The sequence below is a fragment of the Lagopus leucura genome, unplaced genomic scaffold (assembly GCF_019238085.1).
Source record: "Lagopus leucura isolate 7727_CA_CO unplaced genomic scaffold, USGS_WTPT01 Super-Scaffold_810, whole genome shotgun sequence".
NCBI classification, from domain to species: domain Eukaryota; kingdom Metazoa; phylum Chordata; class Aves; order Galliformes; family Phasianidae; genus Lagopus; species Lagopus leucura.
Genome location: NW_024962261.1, coordinates 13,976,987 through 13,996,794, shown reverse-complemented (window position 1 = coordinate 13,996,794; position 19,808 = coordinate 13,976,987). Strand labels below are relative to the sequence as shown.

The 19,808-nt window shown below is 37.4% G+C and overlaps 1 protein-coding gene across 1 annotated transcript in view; it reads left to right on the top strand.

The window, feature by feature from the left end:
* The window catches only part of ADAMTS19 (ADAM metallopeptidase with thrombospondin type 1 motif 19), a 158,687-nt gene that overhangs the window by 29,600 nt on the left and 109,279 nt on the right, over positions 1-19,808 (top strand). Inside the window, exons 3-6 of the mRNA XM_042866331.1 lie at positions 2,432-2,597; positions 7,724-7,896; positions 8,764-8,847; positions 9,659-9,816. Coding sequence (XP_042722265.1) covers positions 2,432-2,597; positions 7,724-7,896; positions 8,764-8,847; positions 9,659-9,816 — 581 coding nt within the window. The remainder of the gene's footprint in view (positions 1-2,431; positions 2,598-7,723; positions 7,897-8,763; positions 8,848-9,658; positions 9,817-19,808) is intronic.

The window sequence follows — 19,808 nt, the reverse complement described above, 5'->3', positions numbered from 1 at the left end:
CCATGGGACCTGATGAGGTCCATCCACAGGTTCTATGGGAACGGGCAGATAAAGTTGCCAAGCTGCTGTGCGTCATATTTGAAAGGTCATGGCAGTTTGGTGAAGTTCTCACTGACTGAAAAAGGGGAAACATATCCCCGTTTTGAAGAAGGGAGAAGAAGAAGATCCAGGGAACTACAGGCCAGTCAGTCTCACCTCTGTGCCTGGCAAGATCACGGAGCAGATCCTCCTGCAGGCCCTAGTAAGGCACGTGGAAAATAAAGATGAGGTGATAGGTGGTAATCACGAAAGGCAAGCCATGCCTGACAAGCTTGGTGGCCTTTTATGACAGAGTTACAGCGTCAGTGGATAAAGGAAGAGCAACCGAAGTCATCTATCAGGACTTGTGCAAAGCATTCTGGTTGCCCAGCTGGAGAAAAATGGATTAGATGGATGGACCACTTGCTGGGTGAGGAATTGAACAGGGAAAATGGTTTTAAACTGAAAGAGGGTGGATATAAGGAAGAAATTCTCTTCAGTGAGGGTGGTGAGATACTGAAATAGTTTGCCCAGCAGGGTTTTGAATGCCCCATCCCTGAAGGTATTCAAGGCCAGGTTGGATGGGGTTTTGAGTGTCCTGGTCTACTGATAGTTGTCCCTGTCTATACTGAGGGGTTTAAACTAGATAATCTTAAAGGTCTCTTCCAACCAAACCACTCTATAATTCTATGTTATTAATAAACTGCAACACCTTTTGTAAAATTTAATACGCTGTGATTTAAAAAAATATGTACAAAATTCTGCCCATGTGAAATTCAGCAGTAGACATAAAAATGAAAAAAAATATTTTCATTTTACATATATTTAGAAATTGTATTTTTAAATAATAGTTTAAACAACACTATTTTTTATAGTTAAATATTAGCACAGTCATATCATTGTAACTTTATTCAGTATATTTAGAAATGCTAGCTGGTATGTATACAGGAAATGCCTTATGATATATATATAGTTAATCTTTTGTGTAATATTTACACATCATGGTGAAGGTGAGCTGACCTAAAAAGCAGGTCAACAAACTGAACTACTTAAAAGTTTCTGTACAGTGTTAGTGATGAATTTTCAATATCCATTCAGGTTTCTGTAGCTAGTGTGGCTACATGTTTTTATTTGGTGTTTTATTTGATGTTAGTGGAGAAAGGAAAGGTTATTGTGTTTTATTTCTTTGTTTGTTTGCTTGTTTGTCTTAAAAATAGTGCCCAAGAAGGTTTGAAAGAAGAATACTTTATAACTCCCATAAAAACTATTTTTGTTTTCTTGTTTGAATCTGAATCTATTTTTGATGGCAGAATATTCAACATGATGATGCCAACTACATAATTCCAGAAGTGACAAAAGTCTTCACTGTTTCTGTCTTTTGTTTTGCATGGAAACATACAGAAGAGGTCTTTGCTTCTTTTAGCCAGATGTACCACATTTTCTTATTGTAGTAAAACTCTTTAATACATTTTTTCAGTTTAGAGAATGAGAAAGTTCATCATCAGTCCTGCTGATGATATTTTCAGACGGAAAAAAAACAACACAGGAAAGCACTTTGATCCTCCCAGTGTTAGTGACTCTAAAAGGAATTTATATTTGGCATTTTAACAATTTGACCTGAGTTAGGATTCTACATTAATTATATAAATGAATTACATTTATTTGCTTATTTACTTTAGCTTTAGTCAAACTCTTGTAACAGTAGATATGTATCTGGAACACTAGATTTTTCTGTATGTTTGTGTGCATAATTGTGTTGGGAAAGGAAAAAAAAGCTAAATGGTTTTAGTAGAATGTTTTTTTTTTTTTTTGTTTCAGCTGCTAGCATTCAGCTTTGCTTGCTGTCTCTGTATCTAAGTATTTAATTATTTACTTTATTTACTTGTTTAAGTTCAAAATGTGCAAAAAGAGTGCTGTAATAAGACTTGTAGAGTTTCACTGTTGTTCAGAATGTATTCATACTCCCCAAATTATTTCTGTTATTTCATTTAATACAGTTATAAAAATGTGACAATACACTGAGTTATTGAAGTAGTGTGTAGACTTTTGTGTACATACTGTACATATTTAAATGACCCCATGGGTCTCCCAAAGCAAGCTTTTAACATTCCAGATTTTTTGTTGTGCATCTACTACTGGCATGTAGCCACCCACCCACCCACAAGTTTTGTTGAAATATATTGAATTTATTGTTTTATTCCAATTCACTCAAGAAGAAGACTTGTAAAAATATAAAGGTAGTCACCTAGCTAATAAGGTTAATAAAACAAAGATTTTTCTTAAATGGAGTATGGCTTTTTTCTATGCGTGTTTTGGTTTTTTTTTTTGGTTTATTTTTGGTTCTGTGAACTCTGTGCACAATTACATAGCTTCTTAAATTCTTATCTTATGTTCCTTTTCTTTTCCTTTGCAGATGGGGTTTATACAGATTAATGAGGACTTCATATTTATTGAGCCACTCAATCACACTTTGGCTGTGACAGGTCATGCACACAGGGTGTACAGACGAAAAAGGTCTGTAGAGGAGAAAATTACTGAAAAACCAACTTCTCAGAATCAGTACTGTGGTGTTGTTACAGGTAATACACAAATCTTACTGAACAGACTTAATGTAGTGAACATGTATTTAAGATCTGCAGGCAGTAGCCAAAAACCAACAAAAGCATATTTGATTATATTTATAGTAGTAACTTACTGTCAGCTTCAAGGTGGCATACTGAGACTGCAGTTTCATCTGTCAAAAGGTGGAATCTTCTGTTGTGGAACAGACAAGTACAATGATCCATTAGATTTGAAAGTAGAAAATTTGGGGCCATTTTATTTCAGTCTAACAACTGCAACCAACTTGTTGGCCCAGTCTATTGTCTTCGTACTGTTGTCTTGGTAGTTGCTGGTTTACTTACTATGTGCAGTGCTTGTACTTACCATTCAGTTTTAGAACATAAGCACATACATCATCACAGTTTCAGTCGTTAACATTTTGAATGTTCATGCGAGTCAGACACTGATGTTAAATGACCTTTCTAACAGTGTTCATCTTTTATTGTCACTTAAAATAAATGTGAAATTCATCTTCTTAACTGGGTGGTAGAAACAGTCGGTTTTTCCAAGAAAAGGCACTTCAAAAAAAGTCTGGCACATAATGATCACTTAGTAATGTTCAGTGTAGAGGAGAAAGGAGCTTTTGTGGAAAATAATACTCTGCTGTTCCTGCTTAATTGATGGCTTCTTTTCTTCAGAGTAGACATGAGCTGAGGATATTTGTAATGATGTTATAGGAAATTATCATAGAGACAAACACGAGCATCTGCTATATAACAATCCATGGCATGCATGAAAATGAATAAAGATGCAGACTCATCTGTAAGGAAATTATTTTTCTGTCATTTTCATTAGCAGTCAGCCTTTCACTTTCTTGTGTTCTCTAAAATGGAAAAGTCAGCTTATTCTGTTCCAGTAATCTTATGCCCAAGGCTCTGACATTGCAAATAGTCTGTCAACAGAGATTCAAATATTTGTTTGAAGTAGGTTTATTATCTCTACTACCAGTGTGGAATTTAAAAATAGCTCAAACTGTGAATAACTGATTAGCATCTTCTGGCATAACCTTATTTCCGGGAGGTTTTAAATGTCTGCAGTTTCTGACTAATTCTGTTACACTAGCAAGACTATTCCCTCCCTTTGATGTTACAAATTGTGTTACATCGTGGAGCTGCAGTAAGGTATATTGATAAAAGTGGTGTCTACACTTGGAGCAGCTGCTGTTGTGACAGTACTCAGCATCACTAACATCACCAGAAAATTAATTTTATGGGTACAGCCTAAAAGTGGATTGCAGAAAGGAAGGAATAAAAAAACCAAACAGACAAAAAAAAAAAAAAAAAAAAAAAAACCAAAAAAACCAAAAAAACCAAAAAAACCAAAATAGTCTTTTAAAGCAATATTTGAGAATTTTAAACCAAATTGTCAAGTAAGTAGGTTAATGAAGAAAAACAGCAGATTCATCTGATGCTCAGATACTCAGATTTTACATAAGCTGCTGTACCTGTTGGACAGCTGTACCTGTCCAACACAATGTAACGATTGTCTTACATATGCTTACTTCTCAGCAGTATCTTACAACAGGATCTCCTACTTCTGCAGTTCTGGTGTGTTAGAGTAGGTGCCATGGGACAGGCATTTTTGCTGCTGGTTTTAAGCCAAATTGATTTCAAAGACTGGCTACATATCAAGCAAATATATATTGCCAGTGATGAATTGTGATTGTTAGAAGGAATGAATGTCTTTGTTGGAGGTGCTGAAGGATCACTATATAATACGTATAATGGTTTTTCATGCAGAATTAGGGGAGGCAATCAATGAAGGTATTGTTTGTTGTCTGTAACTGTTGTGCTCTGTACTGAAAGATACTACATAGCCAAAGTCATCTGAGGAGGGCAAAGGAATTGGTTTTGCAAATGGGCTGTTCTCTTTCTTGCTGTTTGGTGGAGGGAGAGAATAGGACTGATGAAAACGTTTACTTTCTGAATTTGTGGGAATGTATGTGTGTCTTTTCACTGAACACGTGTATGATTTACTTACTTATGTGAGCCAGTTGCACATACACAGATCTCTAACTCTGCACTTTTCTGTAGCACACGGTCCATTCACGATACCTTTCAAATCAAACCAGTTCACAGATGTGTTGCACAGGATTTGTGAGAAAAGCAATTGCTATTAAAGCAAAGATCTGCCTAGATCTGCCTTGAGAAACTATGCACTGTTCTTTCATCTTAGTATGAAGCTCTTGTTCAAGCCTGAAGTTGTTTGTGCATTATAGCTGGGTCATGGCAAAAGTACTCTAGGAAGAAAAAATAATCTAAAATGGTTGTTCTGTTTCACACAAACTGATGAGTGAGAGTGCTTGCACAAGATACAGTAGGTGTGAATTTTGATTCCTTTCTTTGTTTGAGACCGGAAGGCTCTTCTACTTCTCTGTTCTGACAATAAGCAATATTCAGTTCTTCTGAGTTACAATCAGACTATGGTCTTAAATTAATGCTATTTTTTGTAGGAAAAAATTAGCAAATTTTGCTGGACCAAAAGCAGAAGTTTGACTTAGTGGAATGAAGAATGGACTGGCAGCTGCAATAGCTGTGTTAGTCCTTGCTGTAAATGCAGTTTCCATCCAATAATCATGAAATGAAATGCATAAATAATCTTAGTTGTAGATGTAGATTTTTGACATTGTGCTAGAGGATACTGGTGCTGCTTCCGTGTTTGTTTTCCATTACATTCTTCAGAATAGTGCAATTTCTGTAAGGTTAATGCATCCCTTTTCCTTTCCCTATGAAAAGAAATCCTGGGTGTTGATGGTGGTGGGTTCTCTTCTTTGTGCCAGATTCGAGTGGATTTAGGAAATACTCTTGTACCTAAGGGCTGGCAAGTATGTCAGAGTCTTGTAGTCATAACTTCTTCATAATGTCAGCTCAGATACTTCTGAGCAATCTGTTGCTGCAGTGGTGGAATTTTCAGGGTTATTATTATTATTAATTACTATTATTTTGAGAGACTATTGAATGTCAAATGTTTTTAGACTTCTTGGCTGGGGTACTGGAGTATTTCTAGATTTCATTTCAGTCCCAGATTGTGAGTTTAAGTAATAAATTGATATGAAATCTTAATGTTCTTTATAAATGCACCAAAAGTCAAAGTCTTACTGGTCACAGTGTTCTGGTAACATTTATTTTTTATTTTTGTGTTGTAATTTAGTTTATAAACTGAATTTCTGCATCTTAACATCCAAGAAGCAGTGCTTTGGTTTTGTTTTGTTTGCTTGGATTTTCTTTTTTTTTTTTTTTACAGAGTTGTTATCTGTTATGCATTAATGGGCAATTCTGTTTTTGTATACGTGAATAGTCAAGTATTTTTCCCTAAAACCTGTTTGGTCTGTTAGGTGGAAGTAATCACAGTAGTTGTTTGGATGCCATTGCTACTAAAATTAGCAATTCTATTTATTTAAGAGTCTGGAGGAAGAGCTAAAATTTTCAGATAAATGAGGTCTCACATGATGGAGAATTTTTCCAGCAATTTGTATAAGGCTGACTGGCCAAGAACAGATCTTCCTTTGGTTTGTTAATCCAACAGATATCTGAAGAAATGAGGGACACTGACTGCCCTTTGCAGCCAGCTTGTCTGTGAAGCTGAGCAGTCTTCTTATCCACAACAACCCCAAAAATAGAGGGTACAGCAGTTTTTGGGACTGTGGTGCATTTAGCAAAACAATGACTTAAACAGGTGCTGCTTACTTCAGTTCTGAATAAAAACTAGATCTCTAGGTAAAATATTAGAGAAATATAATAGCAAACTTCTCAGAACTTCCATGCTGATACTAAATTAAAACTTTTCAACCGATAGATGCTATTAGTGAGGAAGAAGTGAATGATGAACAAATGATGTTGTTGGAAGATATACTGGAATCAGTCACTGCTCCTAAAAGCAGTGGTATTGATATTGATATTGATACTGATATTGATATTGATATTGACCAAATGGCTCATGACAAATCTTTTCTAACCCAAATGAAGTCACTGTGTAAACTCAGAGCCTTAGCCTACTCAAGCAGCCTTAAATGCTTGTGTATTAAGTCATAGTTGTATAGCTTGTAGGGTGTGTTTTCTTGGCACAAATATGGATACTTGATAGTACAGGTTCATTAAAAACTATTCTCAAAAGCATGAAAAAAACAAGTATGATGCTTTGTTTTGTGCACTAGGCTCTGGATCCAGCCAGCAAACACAAGTATAGCAGGGGGCTAGCTATCCATATAAGGCTAAGCATGCTGATTGAAGGATCAAAAGGTGGAAGGTTAAAATTTAGATTGTTTATGGATTTATCTAGTATTTCTTTTTAGGAAATAAAAACCCAAGACTTTATTTATTTCTGGAGATCATACACTTAAAAAAAAATATTTTAGCTACTTATAGTAGTATACTATATATACTTATATAGTGTATAATAGAAGTATATAGTACACTTATATATATATATATATATATATATATATACATATAGTATATATAGTATATGGTATACTTATAGTGACAGTAGCAATGACTTTGAAATCCTGTTAGTGCAGCTTGAAAAAAAAAAATAACAACAAAACAAAACACAAAAAAGAGTCATATTTTATCCTGCATATTATTGACATCATTCATCTGAAATAGTCTTTCATCTTTACAGATCAGTGAATTTTTCTGCATATTTTTGTGGTACTCAGTTTGTGACAAATCTGTATTCATCATCTACTATGCTGAGATACATTGACTGTATGTTTTCTGTATGCTTTATGCAGATAGACAGTGATTCTTCAGCCTCAGTGAGACTACTTGTATGTCAAACAGAATATTAATTTAACTCTACCTTATAAAGCAAACAAGGATGCACCTACTATTTTATAAATATGTCATGCAGTGGGTTGCAAAGAATCTGACTGTCTTTATCTGAGCAGCTGAATGACGATCTTGTTTCCCTCATGTGAGCTTATATTCAGGCAATCAGTCCAAGCCTAATCGCACTGGCAGTGCTAAATAAGAATGTATTAGCGTTCATGAGTATTACATTGCACACAAACAGAGTGATGCTCTAATTACAGGTAGCAAATCCTTAAGGTATGCGAGGGGTACTTTGAAAGATGTATTCTTCAAGCAGTGTTTTTATGTTACAGATAAAAGAAAATCCAAGAATCAGAAAGTATCAGAAAGTGGAAGAGGAAAACGATACTCTTACAAATTACCTCAGGAGTACAATATAGAAACAGTTGTGGTAGCAGATCCAGCTATGGTTCTGTATCATGGAAAAGATGCTGCCAGAAGATTTATTCTGACCATCTTAAATATGGTAAGAAATTTAAAATTCATTTTGGCTTTTGCCACCAGCACATGCGTAATGAACTGATTTCATTGCTCCTTTTTATTATCCTGACAGACTACCTGTAAAGAGACAGTCAGCACATGACCATTAGCAGGCTGTCAAGATTTAACACGTATATTTTGCAACATAAAACCATGATGCTGCACATCAGTTTGCACCATCTGGTCTTATAACTTCAGCGATGAAACTAGAAAATGGGATCTGACCAAGGTGATTTTCTGGTTAGAACACTATGATATTATTGGAAAGCTGGGGTATTGCATGATTTATTATGATCTGTGCTTGCTATGTAAATGCAACTTTGTCATTTAGAAGGATTACGTGATCATCACAGTGAAAAAAAGTTAAGGCACTGAGTTGACTACAACCCCTCCCAGCTGTTGCTGCACTGCATGAAGTGCAGCAAGAACAAGGATCTGTCACGTACAAGGAACGAATGTTCTGAAGGAGCATAAACTGAGGAATAAATAAAAAAAAAATTTTGCATGAGAGGAAGGGCTATTGCAATGATCTCGCATTTGAATGAGTAACAATTTTCATGTGAATAACTTTATATGCATGTGCAAGTATGTGGAGAAATTGGCTAACCTTCATAACGTGGTTATGACCGTTGTCAGTGTGAAAGGTTCTTTCTGTTCTCCCAGAAGCAATATTGCCTAATAACAAAATACATTAACTTTAGGCTTTGTTGAAGTCACTGGAAGTAAAAGCAACTCACTACAATATTAGAATTTTTTATTTACTCTGAGTTTTAATATTTTTAGTCTACAATGTGTTGTGTTCAAAACAATTGCCTATTTTTTTTTTATTTTATTTTATTTTTTTCCTCCTTAGGTTTTTAACCTTTTCCAGCACAAAAGCCTTGGACTACAAGTTAATCTTCGGGTTACTAAGCTTGTCCTCCTTCATGAGACTCCAGTAAGTACGCATCACCTTTGTCTTAGTCTGCAGAGGACAATGCTGCTTCATCTTGTTGCTCTGTGAAGGCTTGTAATATTCATTTACTTTAATAGCCAACAGCTTTTCTCAGTTTTCTTTATGTATTATTTACAGTGCTTGACAACCCCAGTAAAGACCAAGTTTTTGCTAATCTGTATGTTGTATATATTGAAATTCCTATGCTTGCAGATGAAAGTAACTAAAAAAAAAAAAAAAAATTGCTATGGAAATCAAGCTGCTTATGTACTGCTTTTTGTATATTCACATAACTCAATGACAAACTTTTTAAAACTTAGTGGATGGTAGGAGAGTTAATGTCAACAGTCACACAGTCACAACCAGTCACATTGCAGGTGCTGTGATTTCTTGTCATTCCTATGAAGTATTATGGGAATCCTTTGTATTTTAATTAGTTCATAAGAAAAAGAAATCTCCCTATTTGTGTTTCACATTTTAAAATATTAAAATATAGTATTTTGTATTCTCATAGTAAGTGAAATCTCATTTTATGTTCAAATTCTTCATCTTCTAATCTTCTTAATCAATAGTGAAAAGTTATTGAGTAAAGGGGACAGGAGTATGGGAGAACAGATTGTCTGTACTCATTTCAGTACAGTGTCTTCATCTGCGTGTTTAACATAGAAGGGTAGCATTAAATTTAGAAACAGAAACTTTCATGTATACACTGTGCCATGAAAGGGAGTATACTTTTGCAGATTCAGTAAAAAAAAGTCCTTAATTATATTGTACAGAATCACAATTTTAACAGAATCAATATTTTCATTTCTAGGCAGATATGTATATTGGACATCATGGGGAAAAAATGCTGGAAAGCTTTTGTAAATGGCAGCATGAAGAGTTTGGCAAAAAGAATGATATACACTTAGAAATGTCAACAAGCTGGGGAGAAGACATGTCGTCAGTTGATGCAGCTATTCTTATCACAAGGTATTATTATAGAAGGATGAGCATTAAAAAATAAGGAATGACATAGTATGAACATTATGGATCAAGAATTGATCAAAAGAGTTGATAGATGATCAACACAGACTTTAGTTTTGAATAAGAAAGAGTAAAACTTGAGGCACCTTTCCAGAATTAGAAAATGGAAGTTAATTGAAAGTCTTTTTAGAGGCTGAAATGTTGAGGACAAGATGGTGCTAAAGAGGTGGAATACAATAGTTGCAGCTGGTAAACATCTGAAATTACAAAGTTACTCTCCTGTTTCTTCTTCGACTGTAGATTAGATGCTTCTTTCTACATGTATTCAGAAGGCAGCATACACAGTCCTGCAGACACATTTGTTCAAAAGACAAAAGCATATCTAGGGGATTCAGAACTGGATCAGCATGACATTAATCACATCATTATGTTATACTTCTTTGTAATGGATCTAGAACAAATATGTCTTCCTGTGTGCCCAATGTACAGTACTTACTTTGCCGACACAGAAGTGTGATTTCAGATCTGTGATTAATTATAACACTATCAGACAGTTCACAGATTCAGAAGGACACCTGCCTCCGACTTACCTCTTTTCTCCCAGGCAGGTGTTCTTTAGGCTCGCCGTAGTGGCACAGGAAGATGCATCTTGTTTGAACAGAGCACAGCCATTTTCCAGTGAGAAGGAGAATGATGATTCAGCTGGTCTAGGGTTGGGCCCAGCCCCATTTTTGCAATGGAGCTTGAACTGGATGAACTTTCAATGTTCTTTCCAAATAAGCCTTATTTGTTTGCATATAATTTCAATATATACTTCAATATATATTTCTAATTCAGGACAGTGTCACTGGAAGTTATATACATTTTGTAAAATTAGGTTACATTCAAAGTACTCCAATATCTAAATTTCAGTTGTCCAAAGCAGAAAAAATCTTCTGTAAATTTTCTTGCTTTGGAGAACATGCTAAGAAGCAGGGAATGCTGAAATCCAGATCGCCTACAAACATAGATTTTTTGGTTTTTTTTTTCTTTTTTTTTTTTGGTACTTTTGCAGCTTAATCTCCTACCTTCCTAAAGAAAAAACACATCCTTCACTTGTAACCCGTTCTCCATTCTATTATTTATCATTGTTCTGTCTGCACCACTGATTGTTGTTTGAGGATCAGTTTTTACACATTTCTGTATTAATTAAGTGGTAGTCCTTCATTCAGGTTCCTTTGAACTGCCCTGAAAGATACAAGCGGTAATAAAACCGGATAATACTATCCGTAATAACATTTCCATTAATTAGAAAGCATCTCTGAGATGGCAGACTGGAGGGGGATTTTTCAGACCCCAACCAATATTAGCAATGAGCATGTTGATGGGGAAAGAGTCCAGATGGCAAAGAAAAAGTCTGAGTAGCAGGAAAGAGTGAATTATGCCAAGGCATGAAGAATGGCCAAGTATCGTAAGTTGGGCATTGGGCTGATGAACAGAACTAAAGAGAAATAGAGTTTCTTCCACCTCAATGTACTCTTCGACGGTCCAAAAATAACTGAGCAGTTGTGTACTACTGGAAGCATGTGTTGCTGAGTGACCTCTCATCTGTCCCTTGACTCTTGAATCAGGTTCAGTGCTTGCATCTTCTACATCAGCTTGAAGAAGCACTGAATTCTTCAAAGCCTAAATCACTGGCACTGCCAGGAGAGTGAGAATTTCAATGCCATTGTTTGACAAAATTGGCTGTTGTCCCACATCTGATCTTCAAATCTGTCTTAGCTTAATGGGAAAATACAGAAAATTAGACCAATGTTTCAGTTTGTTGTCCAAGGCTGCACTTCTTAACTTGGGAGACGTGTTTCTACTGCAAGATACTACAAATTAAAGAATTTAACACCTTGTTCCTCTCACTTGCCATTCTTTCCCTTGTGAGGCTTCATGAGAAGAATCAGGAGAGTTCTGAATTCAGGAAAATGAGGTTTTAGTTAAGGCAGTCAAGAGACAGTAGCTTGAAGATGTCTTTAGCAGACAGTGCATTTGACCAGACAGTTTTTAAAATTTCTTGTAATCTTACTACGTGGTAAAAAACTTATTTTGGAAAGTCTAATTATGCTTTTAAGACACACTTTTCTGATGTTCTTTGTAATGCAGTATTCTGATCTGTATTTCCTACGTTTTTATCTGTTAGTTTTAAAAAGGTTTTGTTTGAAGTATTTGCTGATTAGTGTTAAGGAAATTGAAGCAGAAAATGGGGAATTGATTGGTTCGAGATCAGATAGTAAGTCAGTACCACAGCCAGGAATTGGAGATCTGTTCTGGCATTTTTTTCAGTGGTTTTATTTCCAGACTATACTACCTACCATCTCAGAGCTGCTTTAGCTGTTAATAAATCATATCAGTGTGGTTTGCTGACTGTGGGAATGTTTTGCTAATCCAGGCTCCCTCTGCACATCATCAATTTTACGGTATAGCTAACCCCACATGAGGCTACAATTGTATGTTTTGTTAATTCAGAGAGTATTATTCTGTTTTACAATAGCAGAAAAGCTCCTTTGTCATAACTTAAAAACACCCTTGGACAACAGACTTACCTTACTGAGTGAAGTAATTTTGTTTAGGGAGATAAACATCGCTTTCTTGGTAATTTTTCAAGTAAAAATGTACATTTGTTATTTGCAAACATATTCTGTGGTAGACTTGCTAAAACTCACCTACTTCTCCTTTTTGTCTAGCATGGTAATAGAACAAGCAAGAGTGCTTTGAAAAGGCTTCATTATGCTCACACATGCCAGTTGGTTCTGGTAGCCAAAAGAGTTAGAAATATGGTCTTGATTACCACTATTTTGCAGAACTAATATTTAATGCAAAATGTAAAGAGCATAACATGTATGTAATAAAGATTTTTATTCAACAAAGAGACATCATAGCCATTTAAAGAAAAAGGTTATCTTCCAGACTTACTTTAACACTTGTTCTGTAAAACTGAAAGCAAAGCCCATTTCTGCCCACAGTGTTCACATTCTCTGCTGCCCACACAGGCTGGAGTGGTACCTATGAGTAAAGTAGTAATTTGATCATTTTTCTTCACTATAGCTCTTTTTGATCCTCTGAGATTTTGTTTAGTTTTCCCTTAAATTGACTTATTCTGGTGAAACAATGTCATATTTAGAATATGGTGTCATAAAATAAAAGGAAGACAAAGATAAAGTTTGCATATTGTATTTAAATAGGATCAGGGAGGCTTGATAGAAGGAGTATGTGAGAATTAAGATAGAAATGGTTTTAAGGACTCTCTTGGTAAAACAATTGGATAGCTGTAAATTCGTACTATTACTTTAGAGATATACATATCATAAAGCATTTTTCTCTGGAAAAAAAAAAAAGAAAGAAATTAGAGTAGTTCAGTAGGAAGGAACTTAAAAATATAATTGTGTCCAATAGCCTGACCTCACTTAAAGGTTAACCAAAAGGTAAAACCTACTATTAAAAGCATTTTCCAGATGCATTTCCAAAAAAGTATTTTCCAAATGCATTGCAAACATTGACAGGCATAGGGCATGATCTGCCTTGCTAGGAAGACTGTTTCAGAGACTCAGAATAAAGAAAAAATCAATCTTATTTTAAGTAAAAAAAGGCAAGGCCACAGTCTTTCCGGAGCCTCCCTCAGCCCTTCTTGCAGGAGAAGTGCTCTGCTGATCATCTTCTTTGCCCTCCTCTGGACCCTTTCTGACAGCTCTTACTTGCCCTAGGGTCTTCAAACCTGATGGAATGCTCCAGATGGGGCCATGCAAGGGTAGAGAGGGACAATAAACTCCTTCACTCTGCTGTCCACCGTTCTTTTGATGCAATACAGGATATACTTGGTTTTCTGGGCTGCAAGCGCGTGCATACTGCTGGCTTACACTGAACATTTTTCCATCAGAAGCCCCAAATCTTTCTGTGCAGGGCTGCTTTCAAGGAGTTCTTCTCTTAGTTTGTACTAATGTCTGGGATTCCCTAATCCAAGTGCCAAGGACATGTACTTGGCCTTGCTGAACCTCATTAGGTTCACTTGGGCATACTTGTAAAGCTTGTTCATGTCCTTTTTGATGGCATCCCTTCCTTCTGTTGTGTCAACTGCATTCTTTGGATTGATGTTGCCTGCAAACTTGCTGAAGGTGCAGTCAATATGGAACCATGCGGGAGACCGTCACTACTCACCTCCAACTGGACATAGAGCCAATTGTCTGCCCAACTCTCTGGCTGTGGCCACCCAGCCAATTTGTTAGGCCTTCTTGAAACTGGAAGTGATGTTTCTTCAGCGATTTCTTCAGTCGCTGAGGACTTCACCTGACAGCCATGACTTTCCAAATATGGTGGAAAGTGGCTCAGGAACTGCATCAGCCAGCTGCCTCAGATCCCTGGAATGCATGTCCTTGAATCACATAGACCTGCACATGTTCAGTTTCATCAAGTGGCCTTGAGCCTGCTCTTCTTCTACAGTGTGATTTCACTTCTCCAGCTGTACCCTGGTTCAGGGACTTGAGAGACATGCCTATGAAGACTGAGGAAAGAACTTTTTGACTACCTCAGCCTTCTCTAGTGTTTGTCATTGCCAGTTCTCCCTTCTTTATTCCCTTGAATCCTGTTACTGATTACCAGAGAGAAGAGATTAGCTCCTCTTCTTCTGCTCTGCCTTGTTAGGAAGATATAGGCAACCATGAGGTTTCCTCTTATTCTCCTATACGCTGAATGGATTAAGTGACTTCATCTGCTCCTCTTATGTCCCGCTCTGTAGACCCTTCATCTTTGGAGCCCTGCTTTGGAAATCTCTATTAGTTCCTTCTTTTCTTGTGCCACCCATCCTACATACAGTGCTTAAGGTAAGGCTGCACCAGTGCAGAGGAGCAGTGGGACAACCTCTTTCTTTTCCCTGTGGCAGCACTGGGCCTGATGAACCCCAGAGTGTGCCCTTAGGGCTGCCAGGGCATGCTGCTGACTCAGATTCAACTTGCTAACAGCCATTTATATCATTTTTATCATTTTCTGCAGGGCTGCTCTCCAGCCCTCATCCCTGAGTGTGTAAATATAGCCAGGTTAGCTCTGTTCTTGGTGCATGTGCTCTTTTTAAATTTTGTGTCATTGGTAATTTCCCAGCCTTCTAATTTACCAAGATCTCTCTGCAAAGCCTTTCCATTCTTAAGGGAATCAACAGCTTTTCCCAGTTTAGTGTAATCTGTAAACTTACTTAGTCTACTTTCAAGTCCTGTATCCAAGTCATTTAGGAAAAGACTTAGAATGAACTGGCCCTAAAATTGAACTCTTCCTTCATCCATACTGTAGGGAACATTATCATAGAAGGAGATCAAATTACTAAGGCAGAACTTTCCCTTGATGAACTCACGTTAACTATGTCTGAACTTTGTTCTTCGAATACCTTTAAATATCCCCCAGGACAATCTTTTCCACAATTTTTCCTAGACAAACAGGTCTGTTGTTTCCTGGGCCTTTTTTCATGCCATTTTTGTTGTCACGTATAACGTTGGCTAACTGCCAGTCAGAAAAGACTTCCACAGACTCCCACAACTCCAGGAGTTCAGCTGTAATGTTCTCTAACTCTTCCAGCACCCTGCAATATACCCCTTTAGGATCCATGGACTTAAGAATTTTGAGCTAATGCAACTCACAGTTGTTCCTTTACAATTTTGTTGAACACAAATGGAAATTCACTTCTCCATTAGTCATGGTCCTCCACATTGGACAACAGTGCAACTGAGGATCTACTACTGATATTAAAGATTGAGGTAACAGGAAACATTAAATACCTCAATCTTATTTTTGCTCTCCTTACTTGTTAAGTGATCATCTTATCAAATATCAGTGGAGAGTTTTTCCTTGACCTCTTGCTGTGGTGTCCTGGTTGCATCTGGGATGCAGTTAATTTTTCTTCACAATGTGTGTTATGATGGTGTTTCAGCTTTACGAGAAAAACAAAAATGTTAACACACCAATATTTTAGCTGTTGATGAGTTGTTCTACACAGAACCAAGGACATTTCATCTTATCATACTGTCATGCTAGTGAAGAGGCTGGAGGGGCATGAAGAGCTGGGAAGAGACAGAACTGGGACAGCTGACCTAAACTAGACAAGGGATATTCTATACTGCATAACATCATGTGAGAAACTATGACTGTGGGGAGTTGGCTAAGGGCCTCAGCCACTGTCCAGGGACTGGCTGGGCATCTAAGAGTGGATGGTGAGCAATTGAGTTGCCATCACTGCTTGATGAATTTATATATGTATGTATGTACAAGCACTACTCCAAAAGTAATGCCTCCTATTTTATTATGTGTGTCCATGACATCAAAGGTGGATGTTGATGGTATGGCAGTAGAGACTGAATGTTCTCATTTTTATGCTGTTCCATTTTGTTGGCATGTGACAGGAGGCAGCAGGGAAGTGGTCTGACAAAAAAGTGTCTTACGTGGAAGTTTGCATGAGTTAATGGTATTATTATTCCTCCATAGGAAGAAATAGCAACCAGTGACATTGATAGGCACTTGCTGAATGTTTATGGAGCCCAGACAGTGGATGTGAATTCGGTGAGGCAGTGGGTGGTGTATTTCAGCTGTGGCAACCGCCCTGTGAAAGATAAGCCATTTTCTGGATAGCCTTGCACAGCTGTCATACCATGAAATGAAGAGCTTCCCAATCAGCTCATCTGCACAAATCAGCAGATTACAGCCAGGGAACTGTGTAAAAAGATGAATACTGGCTTCAGTATGCTTGAGACAATGCTGGTAATGTTAGAATATTGTATAGTTTGCCTCCAATGGGTCTAGCAAATACACAGGAACAGGAATAACACCATGACATCATATTCAAATTTATTAGGACCTATTGAACCAATCCAAGGCTGAAGGTAACACTTCCTGATTTGCATCATTACTGGTGGTGAGATGTGGTATCATCACTACAAGCCTGAGTCAAAATGCAAGTGCATGGACATGTGAATTCCTAATCTAAGAAAAAGATCAAGACATAGCCATCATCAGATAAAGTGATGTGCATGGCCTTCTGGGATAGGCAAGGAATAATCTTTCTGGATATCCTGGAACCTGGGCAAACCATCAAGTCTGACTCTTACATCATGATGCTGATTAAGCTGAAGGCTTGAACTTCTAGAGCCAGGCCAGAGAATATAACCATTCTTGCAAAACACAAGTACCTGGCCTCATACCAGTTTGAAGACCGTGGAACACACTTCCAATTTTGGCTGGACTGTCCATACCCACTGCACAGTCTAGATTTGATGCCTTCTGATTTCCATCTGTTTGGCCCAAGAAAAATGGACTATGTGGACAACATTTTCCTAACAATGACGCTGTCACAGCAACTGTGAAACAGTGGGTCACGTCTACTGGTGCAGATTTTTGCAAGCACAACATGCAGGCTCTTGTTCATCACTTGTGGAAATGCACAGCTAATGGTGGTGACTATGTTGAAAGATAGCATTTGACAGCTTAGAATTTGCTGTATCAAATAATGTCATTGTTCTCTTTTAATCTGTCGTAGTTTTGTCATGGTTTTACAATTTTGTTGTCAGTATTCTACATCATAACATCATGTAAAGCACAGGAAATTAAAGAGTTAATACTCCAGTTTTGTGGACTGGCAACTTTCTGGATATCTGGTTCTCAGAAGACAAGAACTGCATACCCCAGGGGACTTCACATTCAGAGAGGAAGAGAAGCCATGGGATGAAGTCATGGGATCTCACTCTCTGGCTCTCTCGCTCACTGCCTGGCAGTGTGTGGGTGCTCCCCAGCTGTGCGGTTTCAGTTCAAAGTAGACCTTTCACCCTCTTTTGGTCACTCTCTCTCTTATTTTCTTTGATATATTAGCCTCAATTCCAATTATATTGTATCATATTGTGTTATCTTGCATTCCGATATCATATTTAGTAAAATTAAGTTTTGTTCCTTAGATCGTTGCCGCTGTTCTGTTTTTGGGCCCAGCTCCCATCTCTTTACCCTTTCCCTTTTCCCTTCCCATCTTGAGGCCAGGGGCCTGCTGCCCCCTGTCACAGGCATAGATTGATCTAGATAGCTCTGTGACAAGTTTCCATGAAAATAAGTAGGAGGCATTACTTTCAGAGTGATCTACATGTAAGTGTCATTACTGTTACTTTTTCTCTTCCATTTCTTAGTAATTAGCTTTTATGTCAACTCACAAGTTCTACTTTGCTTTTATTTTTATTGGTTCTCACCCCCATCCCTTCGAGAGATGCAGGAGTGGATGAACAAGTGTGTGGTGTTTTGCTGCCTGCTGGATTAAACTACAATGTGCTGACAAGACTGAAGAAGCCTTCTTTGTTGTCTGACTCTATAGTGGCCACTGTCAATACAAGCCAAGCTTTGAGTTTTCTTGTTGTCTTTTTGCAGATGCTAACTGCCACTTTTTCCCCTCCTTACAAATCTTGACCTTGCCTTTCTTTTTCTGCCTTATTTCCAAGAACAGTTCCTTTTATACCAAGGCCAGTCTTCTGCCTTACTTGCCTGACTTGCAGTGCAACAGGATTGTCTTCTTCTGGGCTTAAAAAAGGTACTTTTATAAAAGCAAACATCGAAACCTTCTGGAGTAGATTCCCAGGGGACACTTCTAACTTCCTCCTTGAGAAGCTCCAAGTTTGTCCAGAGTGTCTTGCTGACTCTTTTTCTCCTTGCAACAAAAAATTTTGAGGTCAGCTTTTTCAAACTCTCTGTGGCCAATAGAGCTGCCTACCATCACCTCTCCACAGGGCTTTATTCTCAAACAACAGATCTAGAAGGTCCTTTTCCTAATTGTCTCACTTAGTGTCTGTGACAGGATGATAGGAATTTCCCAGACTTATTTGTTACAGCAGCATGACATTCCCAGCTTATGTCTCAGAATTTGAAGTCTCTCATAAGAAAGAGGGCAACTGATCCTGTAATTTTCCTTGACTGCTCGTAGAATATCATCTGTGGCACTGTGCTGAGTGGGCAGTCGATAGTAAGCCCTTGTAATTACTTGTGCTTTGCAGTCCATCCCCATAATCCTCACCCAGAAACTCTCTACCAAATCATCCTAAATGGCAAGGTCTACAGTCTAATCTCTACCTTATGTACAGCACAGCACATCTACCACACATTCCCTGTCTGTTCCTCGTAAACAACTGGTAGCCCTCCATCCCAGCTCTCCAGTCATAGAACTTCTTCCATCAAGTCCCACTGATACCAGTGATATCATAGGGAAAGAACCAAATCTTCCAATACATCCTGTTTGTTCCTTGCAGGGTATGTGTTAGTAAACACTAGAGAACATTATCATGCTACTTGCTTTTGAAATTGAGGTGTGTAGCTGCACAGTTAAGCCCTGAGTTTTATGACCACAGAGATTTTATTATCGGTTAGTATGGAGGAGGAAATCCTTAGAGGTTTTCTGTTCTGTATATTGTAGATGAAATTAAGGCAGTAAAAGATCTGTGGTATCTACAGTTTCTCTCTTATAAAATCTGAATTCATATATGACCTCTATAGTAAACTAGATAGTCAAATCTTGGAAGTGTAGAAAAAAAAGATACAAGAGTGAAGCAAAACCTCACTTCACTTTAAATTTATTTATGTGTCTAGTACTTTTCCCTAATTTTTAATTATCAGATTCTGTGAGTTTGTTTGTTTGTTTCCTAAGTTCAAGATGTTGGAGTATGTGAAGTTGATAAAACTTGTCACAACAAGTTTGAGGAAAATCTGCATGATTTACCTGGTTCCATCAGCATATTCTTTAGAGCTGTAGTACTCAGGTAACATTTGTTCCATTCTGCAATGTCTTTCACCCTTACAGATCTATCATGTACCTCTACATGAAACTAAATTGAATGTTAAGACTATGGTTATGTAGTGTAAGTCTCCAGGACTACATTTCAGATTTCAGTAGTGAACTGGAAAGCTAGACAGTCTTGAAACAAATAAACAAAATGAAGGAAATTAACTGTGTTCTGAAATAGATTATTGCC